The sequence below is a fragment of the Nerophis ophidion genome, linkage group LG14, assembly GCF_033978795.1.
Source record: "Nerophis ophidion isolate RoL-2023_Sa linkage group LG14, RoL_Noph_v1.0, whole genome shotgun sequence".
Classification (NCBI taxonomy): Eukaryota; Metazoa; Chordata; class Actinopteri; order Syngnathiformes; family Syngnathidae; genus Nerophis; species Nerophis ophidion.
Window position 1 is genome coordinate 19,804,931 of NC_084624.1, and position 19,472 is coordinate 19,824,402.

The following is a 19,472-nucleotide window of genomic DNA, read 5'->3' on the forward strand; positions in this document are numbered from 1 at the left end:
TTGTTAGGCCCCTACTCTTCAGCTGCATTGTGGGGCCCCTCAGTACATCACTGACTTCTTATTCCCCGACTCTTCAGTTGCATGGTGGGGCTCCTCAGTACATCACTGACTTGTTATGTCCCTACTCTTCAGTTTCATGGTGGGGCCCCTCAGTACATCACTGACTTGTTATGCCCCTACTCTTCAGTTGCATGGTGGGGCCCCTCAGTACATCACTGACTTTTTATGCCCCTACTCTTCAGTTCCTTGGTAGGGCCCCTCAGTACATCACTGACTTGTTAGGCCCCTACTCTTCAGCTGGATTGTGGGGCCCCTCAGTACATCACTGACTTCTTATGCCCCGACTCTTCAGTTACATGGTGGGGCTCCTTAGTACATAACTGACTTGTTATGCCCCTACTCTTCAGTTGCTGTGATCTTGACTGTGTTGACACTTTTAAGAAACATTTTAGTTAATGCAATTTTTAAACTACCATTTTTAAAATTCTTTGTATCCCTTGTATGATGTTGTTGTTTTAATTGAAATGATGTTTTACTTCACCTATGTTTTGTACAGCGCTTTGTCATTTGATCTGGGAAATTCCCTTTATAAATAAAATGTACTTACTCACTTCCCCTAGGCTCATCCAATGCCAAGTCAGGACATGTTCAATTACTCTCATAATGTGGGAAAATACAACTGAAAAGCAGGAGTGAACAAAGAATATTTTCAAAATGTCACTGTTCATTTCCTGTTCATATAAAAAGACAGTCATTGCTGTGATGTACATTTTGTCCAGACGGAAAGAATCCAAACACAGACGTCCATCACACATCTGTTCATTCATACAGTGTAGGGGTGTACGGTATACTGGTATTTGTATACTACCGCGATACTAATGAAAACATTTTCGGTACTATATTGCCTCTGAAACATACCGGTCCCGTATCAAACAACAGAAGAATAAGTGATTATTACATTTTAACAGAAGTGTAGATACAACATATTAAATGAAAAAGTAAGCAGATAATAACAGAAAATAAACAAGTAGATTAACAATTCATTTGCTGCCACTCGTCCCTCATAATGTTTACAAAATAATAGAATGATAAATGACACTATATGTTCCTGCATTCGTTAGCAGACTAATTAGGAGTCCTTGTTTGTTTACTTACTACTAAAAGACAAGTTGTTTAGTATGTTCACTATTTTATTTAAGGTCTTAACAGCAATAATAAACAAATATCTAATTTACCCTAAGATTTTTCGTTAAAATAAAGCCAATAATGGAATTTTTTTGTGGTCCCTTTATTTAGAAAAGTGCCAAAAAGTATCCAAATAATTTTAGTACCGGTACCAAAATATTGGTATCATTACAACACTAATGTACTGATATAAATATTAACCAATGACATTGATTGATTGATTGATTGATTGATTGATTGATTGAAACTTTTATTAGTATATTGTACAGTTCAGTACATATTCCGTACAACTGACCACTAAAGGGTAACACCCGAATAAGTTTTTCAACTTGTTTAAGTTGGGGTCCACGTTCATCAATTCATGGTATATTATCTTTTAAATCAATTTAGTCTCACAGCTGAACACATTTTTAAGCAAACATTCATTAACTTGTTGCCAAGTAATGAGCTTAAAAGAAAATAGGTGGAAAGAGATCTACTGGTGTGCAAAGACCGAGTAGTCACTCATTGGTCAAGTCGTTGTAATATTGAATGATCCACAGGTAGAAATAACCAAATTAAAAACATTTTTTAACATCATGCTAGCTTATCATGTTGCTGTATACTTTGGCTCACTCACTATTTACTCCACAGTCTCCTTTGAAGTCAAAATGTTCTCCTTGGTTTAGTGACATAAACACGGCCTTGTAGGTTGTTGTTGTTTGTTAGCGTGTCTAGTTTCCAATGATGCATCTACTAAGGCCTACTTTTCTCCTTTTCTGGCATTACTCCTGCAAACTGATGCTGGTGCTGTGTGGCACAGTCCATTGTACATACTACATCAGAAACAACATGTTTCTTTCATTTCAAAAGATTTAAAAATAGTCTAATTAGTATAAAATTGACGCGCATTAGAGTACAGTAGTACCTCAACTTACACGCTTAACACAAAGTTGTGTGGATTTCTGGGTGTAAGCTTATGCTTGCCAGTAAAGACCAGATGTTTTGGGGTGGATCTTTCGGGGTTCACTGTGACACTTGCTGGAAGCTTGCGACTCCAACTTAAAACATCCATCCATCCATCCATTTTCTACCGCTTATTCCCTTTCGGGGTCGCGGGGGGCGCTGGCGCCTATCTCAGCTACAATCGGGCGGAAGGCGGGGTACACCCTGGACAAGTCGCCACCTCATCGCAGGGCCAACACAGATAGACGGACAACATTCACCCTCACATTCACACACTAGGGCCAATTTAGTGTTGCCAATCAACCTATCCCCAGGTGCATGTCTTTGGAGGTGGGAGGAAGCCGGAGTACCCGGAGGGAACCCACGCATTCACGGGGAGAACATGCAAACTCCACACAGAAAGATCCCGAGCCTGGATTTGAACCCAGGACTGCAAGACTTTCGTATTGTGAGGCAGACGCACTAACCCCTCTTCCACCGTGAAGCCTACTTAAAACATAACAGCTGTTTTTTTTTTCTTCAAAACACTCAAGTTGAGGTACCACCGTAGTTTTCCTTCGGTTGGGTTTATTTCATGATCTGACAATAATGTGCACTAACTATGCGCTAACCTTTAACATTTGGCTTTTTTCTGGCCAAGTATTTAATTTTTAGTGTACAGTTCTGCATGATACAAGTTAGGATGAAGAACATATCAGGAAGCATCTTTTATTCAGAGGGTTTTGTATAAAATCCATGGATTTAACATTGGATATATTTATAGATACATCTATCATACAACAAATATGTCATTGCCAAATGTACAATGTCCCTTTTACCGCAATGACCGTAGTCACCCAATGTACCAATCAATATACAAACCCCGTTTCCATATGAGTTTGGAATTGTGTTTGATGTAAATATAAATGGAATACAATGATTTGCAAATCCTTTTTAACCCATATTCAGTTGAATGCACTACAAAGACAAGATATTTCATGTTCAAACTCATAAACTTTATTTTTTTTTTGCAAATAATTAACTTAGAATTTCATGGCTGCAACACGTGCCAAAATAGTTGGGAAAGGATATGTTCACCACTGTGTTACATCAACTTTTCTTTTAACAACACTCAATAAACGTTTGGGAACTGAGAAAACCAATTGTTCAAGCTTTGAAAGTGGAATTCTCTCCCATTCTTGTTTTATATAGAGCTTCAGTCATTCAACAGTCCGGGGTCTCCGCTGTCGTATTTTACGCTTCATAATGTGCGACACATTTTCGATGGGAGACAGGTCTGGACTGCAGGTGGGCCAGGAAAGTACCGGCACTCTTTTTTTTCGAAGCCACGCTGTTGTAACTCTTGTCTTGCTGAAATAAGCATGGGCGTCCATGATAACGTTGCTTGAATGACAACATATGTTGCTCCAAAACCTTTATGGACCATTCAGCATTAATGGTGGCTTCACAGATGTGTAAGTTACCCATGCCTTGGACCCTGGCTTTTGAACTTTGCGCCTATAACAATCCGAATGGTTATTTTCCTCTTTATTTTGGAGGACACCACGTCCTCTGTTTCCAAATATAATTTGAAATGTGGACTTGTCAGACCACAGAACAATTTTCCACTTTGCATCAGTCCATTTTAGGTGAGCTCGGGACAAGCCAAGCCGGCGGCGTTTCAGGATATTGTTGATAAACGGGTTTGGCTTTGCATAGTAGAGCTTTAACTTGCACTTACAGATGGAGCGACCAACTGTATTTACTGACAGTGGTTTTATGAAGTGTTCCTGAGCCCATGTGGTGATGTCCTTTACATTCTGATGTCGGTTTTTGATGCAGTATCGCCTGAGGGATCAAAAGTCCGTAATATCATCGTTGCGTGCAGTGATTTCAACAGATTCTCTGAACTTTTTGATGATTTTACAGACTGTAGTCGGTAAAATCCCCAAATTCCTTGCAATAGCTCGTTAAGAAATGTTTTTCTAAAACTGTTCGACAATTTGCTTACAAAGTGGTGACCCTCAACCCATCCTTGTTTGTGAATTACTTAGCATTTCATGGAAGCTGCTTGTATACCCAATCATGGCACCCACCTGTGCCCAATTAGCCTTCACACCTGTGGGATGTTCCATATAAGAGTTTGATTATTATTCCTCAACTTTATCAGTATTTATTGCCACCTTTCCCAAATTATTTGTAACGTGTTGTTGGCATCAAATTCTAAAGTTAATGATTATTTGCACACAAAAAAAATGTTCATCAGTTTGAACATCAAATATTTTGTCTTTGTATCATATTCAACTGAATATGGGTTTAAAATGATTTGGAAATCATTGTATTCCGTTTATATTTACATCTAACACAATTTCCAACTCATATGGTTTGTAGGTTACTAAGTCCTGCTGGGAAAAATGTTGAACAAACAAAACAGTGAGTGATATTTAAATGCTGCTGGTGTTATGATATTAACACTGTGCGTCTGCGTTGCTGGCAATGAAGGGATGAATTTGTGTACCTTACTAAACTACATATGCATTACCGTCAAAAGGAACAGACAATGATGTCAAAATTACCTTTGTACACTTGGACAATGTTCTTGTACCTCCCCAAGCAAATACCTTCACCCAGTAAAATCATCGGCTCCTGTGTAGCAGGAGTAAATGGTACCGACCTTTTGACGTACAACACTCGGCTGTCCGTCGCTTTTCAACCCCGACTCCGCTCTGCGTGTAAACCCGTTAAACACACACACACACACACACACACACACGCACACACACACACACACACACACACACACACACACACACACACACACACACACACACACACTAAGGTACACTCTAAACCACACGACATTGTTCTGAGGAAATATAAACTATGTACATTACGTCACTGCAGAAGTACGACAGTGAGTCTGTTCTAGTGAGGACATCCCATTAAATGTTAACATTAGCATCACGCTACATGCACAACCACTTGTGTAAAATCCTACTAAATCCATTTGAGAACCGCTTGTTTTACATTTTTAGGCTGTTTCACTTGACCCCTTTGAATAATTGACCATACCTCGTTGTAACCCATCATCACTGAGCCCATGTCCACACCAACACGCAGAGGTTCAAAAACACATTTGCAAGGCTAAAACCATCTCCATCCACACAATTGTGGTTTCAAAACTGTTCTTAGTCATTTTGTTTTTTGGAGTTCCTATAACCTTTCCTGTCCCCGGGCTATTTTTCGTATTGTTCCGACATACGGGTACTAGAGACTACGGCCCTCAGATCCTACAACCATTTGAGTTCCTACTCTGAGGCAGAGTCCAAACGGAGTCCCATAGAAACTCAAATACGGAGGTGTTTGGTGATTGGTTGAACTGACGAACTACCCCCCTTCTGCTAGCCACAACACAGACCCCGCCATTTTTTAAACAGCGGAGTGAAAAATGGACACAGCCCGCAAAAGATGGACTGACGAGTAGGTCAAAGCTCTGCTTGCCAACTACTCCACAGAGGAGATTCAGCGGGGGTTTGAAGGCTCGCAGCGGAACATTAAAATATTCGGTACATTAAGCGCTCAGTTAGAAATGTCAGGCATTTTCCATACCGCAAAGCAGTGCAGGGAAAAGATGAAGAAACTCAAACAGGACTATAAAAAAATCCAGGACCATAACAACCAGAGTGGGTTGAACAGAAAGACAAGTCAATGGTTCCACACTTTGGAGTGATGACAGAAGCTTGAAGGTGAGTAAACAGTACAGAAGACTTTGCCTGGGTATAGATCTAAGAAATGTTCTAAAAAAGTGGTCTGATTCACCTCGCCAGCTTTTATATATGAAGTATTAGGTCACGGTCGCAGGCAAATATGTGTCACACATGTTTTTTACTAAGGTCCCCAGCCATGTGCCAGCGTGAAGAGGAAAAGTCCCTATGGGGGAGGCTGGTTCCTATAACTAAACTAGAGTGTGGTAGTTCCTAGAACTGTGTCCCTAGAACTACAATATGCAAATCCGGCTCATGTCTCCACACTAACGCATACCCCCTGCAGTCAGAAGCCTGGAAAAAAGCAGCACGAGCTGACTTGGTAGCATTACACCTACAGTATATTATCATAACCTTTATTATGATATACTAGATGTACAATGACATTATCTTTAAAACCAGCCTGCACTTCACAGTCCTGGGAACAAAAAATCAAAGTTGTCCCATCATGTGGAGGTCCGACAGCGATCGTATCCAAAACAGCTGACTGTCATTAGCGCTCGTGGGAGTGTCGCGAACGCCATTTTTTTTTAAATATATTCGAGTTGAGTGAAAATAGCAGCATGTTTACGTTCAAACAGACGCTAAGTCCTCTTGTAGTGTGTTTAAAGGCAGTAAGGCAGTGTTGTTGAGTTTGAAAATGAACGCGTACGACCATGATGTCATCAGAGGAGTGCAAGTCTCAAATTTGCAGAGAGTGGAACTCTCAACTTTGGCCAGCGTTGGCAAAAGTCTGCGTTTTTAAGGACAGAGGTCTGCGTTTGCGTGTGGACAAGAGGAGTAAACGCAGAGGTAAGTATGCGTTTTTGAAGTGTTGGTGTGGACATGGACTAAACAGTGGTCAATGGTGCAATAAATCTTGCTTTACTTAGTACATTATTGTGTCATTATTGTTTGGTTTTACTTTCATTGCACGTTGTTTTTGTTAGTTTTTTTTACACACTTTGTATCGAGACATAGGATCCTAGCTCCTTTCCCTGTCATTTCATCATCAAGGCATGCAGAATTTACAAGTGGTTTTGGACCAAATTCCGCCATGATTGACCCAAGCTCTTCATCAGTGGCGTGAAGTGTGGAGACAGGAAGGTACTGCAGGTAGTCAGGTCCATGTTGTCTCACCTTTGCACACCTTTTCACTTTCAGCGGAGCGTGCACGTTTCTGCTTTTGAAGCATGAGAATCATCGCCGACCAGAGCCGTCAAGCGAGCGTCCATTGCGCCTCAGATCCCGAGTAGCAAGGTGTAGTGCAGGGCCCCGTGAGGCCGATAGAGTCCTCGTAGCTGGAGGCGAGTCCTGATCCTCCATGAAGCTCTCCGGGCTGCCCTCGGCGTCACCGTCGGGTAGGCTTCCACAGCTGGACCCAGGCGACATTGTCTCCAGCATGTCATCCCTTGCCACTGTGTCCTGACGCTGTCCACCCTGGGGGACCCCCTCCATGATCCCGGTCTCCCCTTCGGTCGTGGCGCCAACATTGCGCCCGCCGTCTTGGTCCTCCAGGAGGTTGGAGAGGAAGCTGATGTATTTCATGGCAAGACGCAGGATCTCGTTCTTGCTCAGCTTCTTGTCGGGAGGGTGAGTAGGGATGAGTTTACGAAGCTCTGCAAAGGCGCCGTTCACATTCTGCTGCCGCCAACGTTCACGGCTGTTTGTGAAGATACGCCGGACGATCTTTGGCTGGCCAGCTGTGGAGAAGAGACAGGAAAGTACATAAGGTATTCTAGTAGCTGCAATATGTGAGTGACATGGGAAAGATATGTGTCATTGCGGCATAAAGAGAGAGAAATCTGAACATCTTTCCTACAAATTGATCAAATTTGCATAGATGATGTGGATTTCCACTGGGAACGTACTCCCACATCTAATACGCATGCAAGTTAGACATAATGGAGACTTGAAGCTGTGTTTTGGTATTATGATTGTCTGCTCGGGTGCCCAAACTACTGATATTATTTATTGTTTGCATATATGTAGTGGTTCTAGCGTTTAACGCAGCCAGACCGGAGCAACAGGGTGTGTGTATTCGTATATACTGTATATATATATATATATATGTATGTATGTATAAATAAATATAACATATATACATATATATATATATATATATATATATATATATATATATATATATATACATATATATATATATATATATATATATATATATATATATATATATAGATGGATAGATAGATGGATAGATTGATAGATAGATAGTACTTTATTGATCCCTTCAGGAGAGTTCCTTCAGGAAAAAATTATGTATATATATATATATATATATATACATAAATACATATATATATATATATTTATGTATATATATATACATATATACATATATATATGTATATATGTATATATATACATATATATGTGTATATATATATATGTATATATATGTATATATATATATATATATGTATACGGCGTGGCGCAGTGGGAGAGTGGCCGCGCGCAACCCGAGGGTCACTGGTTCAAATCCCACCTAGAACCAACCTCGTCACGTCCGTTGTGTCCTGAGCAAGACACTTCACCCTTGCTCCTGATGGGTGCTGGTTGGCGCCTTGCATGGCCGCTCCCTCCATCGGTGTGTGAATGTGTGTGTGAATGGGTAAATGTGGAAGTAGTGTCAAAGCGCTTTGAGTACCTTGAAGGTAGAAAAGCGCTATACAAGTACAACCCATTTATCATTTATATATATGTGTATATACATATATATATGTATATGCATATATATATATATATATATATATATATATATATATATATATATATATATATATATATATATACAGTATAAATATATATATATACATATATACATGTATATGTATATATATACACATACACATATATATACACAAACACACACACATATATACACATTCACATATATATACACAAACACACACATATATACACCATCCATCCATCCATCCATCATCTTCCGCTTATCCGAGGTCGGGTCGCGGGGGCAGCAGCCTAAGCAGGGAAGCCCAGACTTCCCTATCTCCAGCCACTTCGTCTAGCTCTTCCCGGGGGATCCCGAGGCGTTCCCAGGCCAGCCGGGAGACATAGTCTTTCCAACGGTTCCTGGGTCTTCCCCGTGGCCTCCTACCAGCTGGACGTGCCCTAAACACATCCCTAGGGAGGCGTTCGGGTGGCATCCTGACCAGATGCCCGAACCACCTCATCTGGCTCCTCTCGATGTGGAGGAGCAGCGGCTTTACGTTGAGCTCCTCCCGGATGGCAGAGCTTCTCACCCTATCTCTAAGGGAGAGCCCCGCCACCCGGCGGAGGAAACTCATTTCGGCCGCTTGTACCCGTGATCTTATCCTTTCGGTCATGACCCAAAGCTCATGACCATAGGTGAGGATGGGAACGTAGATCGACCGGTAAATTGAGAGCTTTGCCTTCCGGCTCAGCTCCTTCTTCACCACAACGGATCGATACAACGTCCGCATTACTGAAGACGCCGCACCGATCCGCCTGTCGATCTCACGATCCACTCTTCCCCCACTCGTGAACAAGACTCCTAGGTACTTGAACTCCTCCACTTGGGGCAGGGTCTCCTCCCCAACCCGGAGATGGCACTCCACCCTTTTCCGGGCGAGAAAATATATATACAAATATATATACACATGTATATATATATATATATATATACACACACACACACACACATGTGTGTATATATATATACACACACATATGTATATACATATATTTGTGTGTGTGTATATTCATATATACACACGTATGTGTATATATAAACGTGTATATACATATATACACACATATATATGTGTATACAGTGGAGCAAAAAAATATTTAGTCAGCCACCGATAGTGCAAGTTCTCCCTTTTAAAATGATGACAGAGGTCTGTAATTTTCATCATAGGTGCACTTCAACTGTGAGAGACAGAATGTGAAAAAAAAAAAAATCCAGGAATTCACATTGTAGGAATTTTGAAGAACGTATTTGTAAATTATGGTGGAAAATAAGTATTTGGTAACTTCAAACAAGGAAGATCTCTGGCTCTCACGGACCAGTAACTTCTTCTTTAAGAAGCTCTTTTGTCCTCCACTTGTTACCTGTATTAATGGAACCTGTTTTAACTTGTTATCTGTATAAAAGACAAATGTCCACAGCCTCAAACTGTCGGATTCCAAACTCCACTGTGGCAAAGACCAAAGAGCTGTCGAAGGACACCAGGAAAAGAACTGTAGACCTGCACCAGACTGGGAAGAGTGAATCTACAATAGGCAAGCAGGTTGGTGTGAAAAAATCAACTGTGGGAGCAATTATCAGAAAATGGAAGACATACAAGACCACTGATAATCTCCCTCGATCTGGGGCTCAACGCAAGATCTCATCCCGTGGGGTCAAAATGATCATGAGAACGGTGAGCAAAAATCCCAGAACCACACGGCGGGACCTGGTGAATGACCTGCAGAGATCTGGGACCAAAGTAACAAAGGTTACCATCAGTGACACAATACGCCGACAGGGAATCAAATTCTGCAGTGCCAGACGTGTCCCCCTGTTTAAGCCAGTGGATGTCTGAAGTTTGCCAGAGAGCACATGGATGCTACAGCAAAGGATTGGGAGAATGTCATGTGGTCAGATGAAACCAAAATAGAACTTTTTGGTATAAACTCAACTCGTCGTGTTTGGAGGAAGAAGAATACTGAGTTGCATCCCAAGAGCACCATACCTACTTTGAAGCATGGGGGTGTAAACATCATGCTTTGGGGCTGTTTTTCTGCTAAGGGTACAGGACGATTGATCCGTGTTAAGGAAAGAATGAATGGGGCCATGTATCGTGAGATTTTGAGCCAAAACCTCCTTCCATCAGTGAGAGCTTTGAAGATGAAACGTGGCTGGGTCTTTCAGCATGACAATGATCCCAAACACACCGCCCGGGCAACGAAGGAGTGGCTCCGTAAGAAGCATTTGAAAGTCCTGGAGTGGCATAGCCACTCTCCAGACATCAACCCCATAGAAAATTTGTGGAGGGAGTTGAAAGTCTGTGTATCTCGGCGACAGCTCCAAAACATCACTGCTCTTGAGAAGATCTGCATAGAGGAATGGGCCAAAATACCAGTTACTGTGTGCAAAACTGGTAAAGACCTATAGTAATTGTTTGACCTCTGTTATTGCCAACAAAGGTTATATTACATAGTATTGACTTGAATTTTTGTTATTGACCAAATATTTATTTTCCAACATAATTTACAAATAAATTCTTTACATTTCCTACAATGTGAATTCCTGGATTTTTTCCGTCACATTCTGTCTCTCACAGTTGAAATGTACCTATGATGAAAAATTACAGACCTCTGTCATCATTTTAGGTGGGAGAACTTCCACAATCGGTGGTAGACCAAATACTTTTTTGCCCCACTCTATAAACACACATTTTTATATATATACGTGTGTGTATATGTGTGTGTATGTATATATATACACATTGGTGTGTGTGTACATATACAGTGGGGCAAAAAAGTATTTAGTCAGCCACCGATTGTGCAAGTTCTCCCACTTAAAATGATGACAGTGGTCTGTAATTTTCATCGTAGGTACACTTCAACTGTGAGAGACAGAATGTGAAAAAAAATCCAGGAATTTACATTGTAGGAATTTTGGAGGAAGAAGAATACTGAGTAGCATCCCAAGAACACCAAACCTAATGTGAAGCATGGGGGTCGAAACATCATGCTTTGGGTCTGTTTTTCTGCTAAGGGGACAGGACGATTGATCCGTGTTAAGGAAAGAATGAATGGGGCCATGTATCGTGAGATTTTGAGCCAAAACCTCTTTCCATCAGTGAGAGCTTTCAATGGTTGACTAAATACTTATTTTCCACCATAATTTACAAATAAATTCTTTAAAATTCCTACAATACGAATTCCTGGATTATTTTTCCACATTATGTCTCTCACAGTTGAAGTGTACCTACGATGAAAATTACAGACCTCTGTCATCTTTTAAGTGGGAGAACTTGCACAATCGGTGGCTGACTGAATACTTTTTTGCCCCACTGTATATGTGTGTATATATATATGTATATATATGTATATATATATATATATATATATATATATACAGACACACATATATATGTATATATAATATACACATATATGTGTATATACTTGTATTTGTATATAAATGTGTGTGTGATAGAGAGATATTACTTTATTGATATACATAGTATATAAAATATATACAGACACACATATATATGTGTATATACACACATTTATATACATTCACACACACATTTATATGTATATACATATATTTATATATATATGTGTGTGTGTATCTATATATACAGTATACACACATACGTGTGTATATGTGTGTATATACACACATAAGTGTATTTATAGACACATATATATGTATACACACATTTATATACGTGTGCGTGTATATAGTATACATAAACACACATATATATGTATATGCATGTATGTGTGTGTTTGTGTGTACATACATAAACACACATATTTGTGTATATACATATATACACACATATTTATGTGTATATATATACACTCATATGTATGTATATACACACACACATATATGAGTGTGTGTGTGCGTGCGTGTATGTATATATATATAAATATATATATATATAAACACATATATGTGTGTATATATGTAGTGTATATATATATATATATATATTCATATATTTATATATATATATATATATATATATACATATATATATATATATATATATATATGTATGTATATATATATATATATATATGTGTGTGTGTGTGTGTGTGTGTGTGTGTGTGTGTGTGTGTGTGTGTGTGCGTGTGTGTGTGTGTGTGTGTGTGTGTGTGTGTAAAACTACAGGAGTGCAATTATATGCCAGTAATTAGCTGTGAATATAAAATGAACATTTTCGCAGTGATAGTCTATATATAACACAGTTGTCCAAAGTGCGGCATCCAGCTTATTTTTAACAGCCAGTAAGTGGCACATTCTAAAAACTTAACAAAAAATAATGTCTCAGCGAAGTCGACTGCAGCTATGGACGGCACAAGCTCAGCTTTTCTCCGGTAAGAAGCGACTTTTTAACCACAATTTTCTCACCGAAACCTGCTGGTTGACATGTAGTTGGGATCCATGTTCGCTTGACCGCTGTGATCCATAGTTAAGTTTCACCTCCAGGAATTTTAAACAAGGAATCACCGTGTCTCCTCCAACATTAATTGAACAAATTGCAAAAGATTCAGCAACACAGATGTCCAAAATATTGCGTAATTATGCGGTTAAAGCAGACGACTTTTAGCTGTGTGTGTGCGCAGCGCTCATATGTCCTAAAAACCCGTGACGTCTTGTGTACATGTGTTCATTACACGACGTTTTCAAGATGAAACTCACGGGAAATTTAAAATTGCAATTTAGTAAACTAAAAAGGCCGTATTGGCATGTGTTGCAATGTTAATATTTCATCATTGATATATAAACTATCATACTGCGTGGTGGGTAGTAGTGGTTTTCAGTAGGCCTTTAAGGTCATTTTAAAACATCAGTGCACATCATAATGGCAGCTACAGTTTCCATCTCAAAGATCTACAAAAAAATATTTGGGAATGCCCGGCAGGCCAGATTGAAAAGCTTAACGGGCCGCATGTGGCCCCCGAGCCTTAATTTGCCCAGGTATGTTGTACATGAATGATTGACCTATTTAGGCCTCTAATTACTTCATGTAAAATATCCCACTCTGACATTTTTTGTGGGGAGATATTCCATATTTTGTTTGTTTATCATAAAAAGAGGGTTTTCTTTTACAAAGAGGAGCACAATTTAACAATTAAACATATTGACGGATCTGAAGTTGATCAAGATATACGTATCTTATTTATTTTATTTATTTATGACAGAAGCCCTTCAGGTCCCATCTCCCAAGCCCCGAATGTAATATATATATATATATCTATACATTAAATTAGTTTGGACAAAGAAAAAACATCAAAATGGACGTCACGGGCTTTCATATTTCCTTCCTCAGGTGAAAAAGTTTGGACACCTTTGGTCTATATGTATTTGGCATGCATGCACAATAAAACCCCATCCATGAGGCATTTGGAACACACCCAGTCAGTCTTAATCCCTCAGCCCTCTGCAGTCAACGCTTGGTGTATGGGAGTGGGAGGGGGAGTGGGAGCACCCCCACCCTCCTACCACGCATGTTACGGAGTGTGCACTATGGCTTTCTTTTCACGTCTTTTCCACTGATCATGTTGTCTAGAGCCTCTTCCGCGACAGTGATGACGTCAGGAGGGAAGACGATGGAGATGGCGATGAGGACACACCAGAAGTGCTTAGAAAGATGGGAAAATGCGCCTACCCTCGTCCAGTTCAACCTCGTAAGGCGCCGGGCGGCGTTTGACTCTGCTGCTGATGGGGTACATGCCGAACTGCTCGACCTCCCCTGCGAGACTGAGCCACAGAAAACAAATGTGACCTTGCGTGTGCACGTTCCACAGACAAGGTGCTTCGCAAATAATACACGCTGTGTACATCATCATCATCATCATCATCACACACACACACACATATATCAGAATCAGAAATACTTTAATAATTTACGAGAGGAAATTAACATTTTCAGCACAATCCCATTCAAGAGCAGACAAGCATTACAGAATGTGTGTGTGTGTGTGTGTGTGTGTGTGTGTGTGTGTGTGTGTGTGTGTGTGTGTGTGTATATATGTATATGTGTATATATATATGTATGTATATATATAAATATATATACATACATATATATGCATATATACATACATACATATATATGCATATGTATATGTGTATATATATATATATATATATATATATATATATATATATATATATATATATATATATATATATATATATATATATATGTTTATGTATATATGTAAAGGTATATATTAGGGGTGTGGGGAAAAGTTGATTCAAATACGAATCGAATTGAATATGTTGTGCGGATTCAGAATCGATTCTCATTTTTAAAAAATCGATTTTTATTTTTTATTTTTTAATATTATTTTTTTTAATCAATCCAACAAACCACTACACAGCAATACCATAACAATGCACTCCAATTTCAAAACCAAACCTGACCCAGCAACACTCAGAGCTGCAATAAACAGAGCAATTGATAAAACACAAACACGACACAGAACAAACCAAAAGAAGTGAAACAAAAATGAATATTATCAACAACAGTATCAATATTAGTTATAATTTCAGCATAGCAGTGATTAAAAATCCCTCATTGACATTATCATTAGACATTTATAAAAATAAAAAAATAAAAACAATAGTGTCACAGTGGCTTACACTTGCATCACATCTCATAAGCTTGACAACACACTGTGTCCAATATTTTCACAAAGATAAAATAAGTCATATTTCTGGTTCGTTTGATAGTTAAAACAAATTCAAATTATTGCAATCAGTTGATAAAACATTGTCCTTTACACTTACAAAAGTTTTTTTTAATTTTTTTAAATCCACTACTCTGCTTGCATGTCAGCAGACTGGGGTGGATCCTGCTGAAATCCTATGTATTGAATGAATACAGAATCGTTTTGAATCGGAAAAATATCGTTTTTGAATCAAGAATCGAATCGAATAGAAATGATATATTATTGAATTGTGACCCCAAGAATCGAATCGTGGGACACCCAAAGATGCACACCCCTAGTATATGTATATATATATATATATATATATATATATATATATATATATATATATATATATATATATATATATATATATATATATATATATATATATATATATATATATATATATATATATATATATATATATATATATATTTATATATATATATATATAGAAGTGTGTGTGTGTGTGTGTGTGTATACACATTCAGTATATACAGATTAAATGGTGTGTGTGTATATATAGATAAACACATCCATCCATCCATCCATTTCTACCGCTTATTCCCTTTCGGGGTCATGTATATACAAATATATGTATATACATATACGAAAATATATGCAAATGTATATATAAGGCATGAATATTGTGCGTGCTCACCTGTTGATGGCGGCAAGAGGCTGCGCCAGGTTGTAGAGCATGGCCCGGGCCGGGACTGGGAACGCGTTGGGGCTCAGCTGGACCATTCGAGCGTCGTCTCGGTGTGTGCGCGGTGCAGGCGGAGGAGGTCTGCGAAGTTCCGTGATGGCCACCGACTGGCTCTCGGTCCTCTGCTCCAACGCCTTTATAGCGGCCCCCCTGGAGAGCTCGATCACCGGCACTTCCCTTTTCAGGTCAAGGGCGTCGTCGTGAGAGGCAGTTTCCTTGGCAACGCCGTTGATGATGATGACGGTCCCGTTAGTCGGGTTCTGCAGGGGGACGTCATCTGTCTCCTCGGCCCTCTCTTCTCCCTCCTCCTTCTTCTTCTTCACCTCCTCTTTCCCCTCCTCCTCCTCCTCCTCCTCATGTCTGGTGATGATGATGATGGAGGAGTCTTCAGCCTTTCCAGGTCCGGATTCTTCACCTGGACTTCCAGGACAAAGGTCCGGCTGCCTTTTTTCCATCATGTTGTTAATTGTTGAAACCCCAGCATATATATACATATATATATATGTATATATATATATAGCTCCAAAATAAGGCGACCACTTAAGTGACGACGTGAGCCATCATAACTGCGGGAAACACCTTAAAATGTCCTGTTATTGAAACACAGACCACATTTAATCGCAACTTAGGCAGTCAAAGGGATTCATTAAATACATTTATCAAAACGTTCCATTTAATTATTTGAACCTCTAAATGGCATCAAATGTTATTCATGACGTCATGGCTTGTTGTATAAATTGCCCCATTGGAAAAAAAAAGTGTATTTAAGACGAAAAATATATATGTTTTTTTTGTTCTTTTAAGCGTTTTTTCAGCATCTCGATCGAAGTCTGCTGAGGTTAAAACGAACCATCCAGATATACGTCACGTTACAATAATATTCCGAACGACCTATTAAGGCAGAGAAGGAGAAAATGTCGCCTTTTATTCCTCCTTCGTGTCGGCCAGGCCTGCACCGACACCGCCTGCCTGCCTGCTGGCTGCAGGCACGCCGTGTAACACCGTGGGCCGTGGAATAAAACCAAGCGATCCAATGACGAAAAATAGTTTTCAAAATGTAAACATGTGCATTTTTTAACACTTACCGTCGCAGTGGTGTTGATGCTAGCGTGGACGTGGAGCCATTTTGTGAGTGGGTCATCCATGTCTGACGTTTTTTTTTTTTTCTGCTTCCAGTGTGTGTGTGTGTGTGTGTGTGTGTGTGTGTGTGTGTGTGTGTGTGTGTGTGTGTGTGTGTGTGCGTGTGAGTGTGTGTGTGTGTGTGTGTGTGTGTGTGTGTGTGTGTGTGTGGAGTTATTCCACGCTGCATCCAGTGCGCGCTCCCCACGCTGAGGGAGCGGAACACAGGCCGCAATGTGGCCGAGGGAGATAAGCTGACGGCGGCCTCTTCATTCCCGATAAGCCCCTAAAGCCATTATTTATGAAATGATTCATTATTATTTGGCTGTCGTGGGCTATATAGGCCCGTGGAGGGCGAGAAAAAAAGCAGGCGTGTACCAACGCAAGGTAGTGTATGTAAGCATGGCTGTGAAGGTGCTCGTTTAAAAAAAAATAGATTTTTGGCACAAAACCAATTTTTTTAGATTTTGACCTTCTTATATTTTCATCGAAATAATTTCTCAATGATCCAGAAATAGGACGAAAAGAAGATCTAAAAGGAATAATAATAATGTGTGCATTGCACAGAGATAGAAATAATAATAATGTGTATTGTATAGAGAAATTAATAATGATAATGTGTGTTGTATAGAGAAAGAAATAATGACAATGTATATTGTATAGAGATAGGAATGATAATAATGTGCATTGTACAGAGGTAGGAATATTACTAATGTGTATAGAAGAGATGACCCCTAATAAATGCTTATGGACCACCACAATACATGAGAAGTACAAATAAATACATAAATGGTATTTCGTCAGTGAGCACTTCAGGGGACTAAGAAAAAGATAATCGGGGTAAAATTACCATATTCTTAATTGGCACAATTTAAAAAACTTCATTGTATAAAATAAAATAGTTGGGACTCTGATATATGTGAAAAACTAAAAGGAAAAAAATGCCTTTATATATATGTATATATATATGTTTATATGTATATGTGTGTATATATGTATATTCATACACATATATATATATACATATATATGTATATATTTGTATATGTATATATATATATGTGTGTGTATATCTATAGGTGTGTATATATGTATATATGTGTATATATGTATATATACACATATATACACAGATGTGTATATATATGGAATAATACACACATATATATGTGTGTGTGTGTATATATACATACAGTATGTTTATATATATATATGTGTGTGTGTGTATGTATAGATGTATATATATATATACATACATGTACAGTTAGTTCAATAAATACAGTGAATAAAAAAACTAATTAATTTTTATTGTGAGCAAGAAAAAAAGGCTAAATAAATACGTTGAGTTATGAAAGATAATTAGGCCTCGTTGAAAAATATTCAAATGCAAAATAACTTCATTATGCAAGTAACAAATAACTGCGAATCAAATATGGACAAGTATTAACTAGAATATCATTCATACTGTATATTCCATCTGAGGAAAGACCTCAATAATATACATTTAAAGTGGATAATTTATTTAGAGAAAACTGTGTTTGATATAGAAGCACTTTTTTGACCATGTGGGTGAAGAATATGTTCCTACAAGTTTATGTATTATTATTACGTTTCTTTTAGTTTACTTGTTATTCTTCGTTTTTGGCACTAGTTCAATATGTATTTTATTTTTAAACCTCTAAAAACTACAATGAAAATTAAGTTTAAAAAAAAAAACTAATAAATAAAAAAAATCAACACAAGTCGTTAAATAAATGACTTATGAACAACAAAATAATTACAACATCAAATTATAACTGACATTTAGTCCCAAAAAGTGGAATTTTCTTAGAGGTGGATTGAATTTGAACAAATAATCAAGTTTAATTGTGATCGAAATTAAACCCAAATGCATGTTTCGAAATGAATAATAGTAGAAAATGAAATATAATGAATTAAAAAGTGTCACAGGGGAGCATGTTGGGGAGTATGTTCCCCTGCAGGGAGTCTTGGCTGGGGGAGATAAAGCCGGCAAGGCCATCAGATAAATAAAGAAGTTAACGGTGACACCTTATCAGCTCACACAGGTACATCCTAATAACGGAATTGTTTTCTTAATTCCTCTGTTTGTTCTCTTCTTAATTCCTCTATTTATTATAGTCCGATACACCATTACTGGGCTTATAATGCGATTAAATAGCACCGAGGTCTGCTGTGTTACGTATTTTATGTTGGACTTCTTCTGGTTTCCAAAAGTCAGTCACGATGTCTGCTGGACCACCATGCTGCAGTCACGACCACGCAGTCACGATCATCTCCTCCTCTCCTGCATCCGGTCAGCATGCTGCTCACTTAGG

The 19,472-nt window shown here is 38.7% G+C and overlaps 1 protein-coding gene across 2 annotated transcripts; it reads right to left on the reverse strand.

Moving 5' to 3' along the window:
• Positions 1-2,824: 2,824 nt before the first annotated feature.
• tal1 (T-cell acute lymphocytic leukemia 1) lies at positions 2,825-17,422 on the reverse strand. Of its 2 annotated transcripts, none has more exons than XM_061920075.1 (4): positions 17,103-17,422; positions 15,970-16,461; positions 14,258-14,349; positions 2,825-7,555 (listed from the first exon to the last, which is right to left on the reverse strand). In XM_061920075.1, exons 1-4 carry the CDS (start codon positions 17,324-17,326, stop codon positions 7,053-7,055), a joined length of 1,311 nt encoding a protein of 436 aa, XP_061776059.1. In that variant the 5' UTR covers positions 17,327-17,422; the 3' UTR covers positions 2,825-7,052. The 2 variants fall into 2 exon arrangements, with proteins under 2 accessions (XP_061776059.1, XP_061776060.1); XM_061920076.1 differs by having other exon boundaries at positions 15,970-16,607; positions 17,103-17,421.
• Positions 17,423-19,472: the final 2,050 nt, after the last annotated feature.

What these genes read in the sequence shown, in the direction of transcription:
- tal1 (XM_061920075.1), bottom strand. Translation starts at nt 17,326, where the DNA reads ATGCAGCGTGGAATAACTCCACACACACACACACACACACACACACAC. An exon ending in CCTCTTGCCGCCATCAACAG is followed by an intron (nt 14,350 to 15,969) that starts GTGAGCACGCAC and finishes TCTGTGGCTCAG; the next exon opens with TCTCGCAGGGGAGGTCGAGC. An exon ending in CGAGGTTGAACTGGACGAGG is followed by an intron (nt 7,556 to 14,257) that starts GTAGGCGCATTT and finishes TCTTCTCCACAG; the next exon opens with CTGGCCAGCCAAAGATCGTC.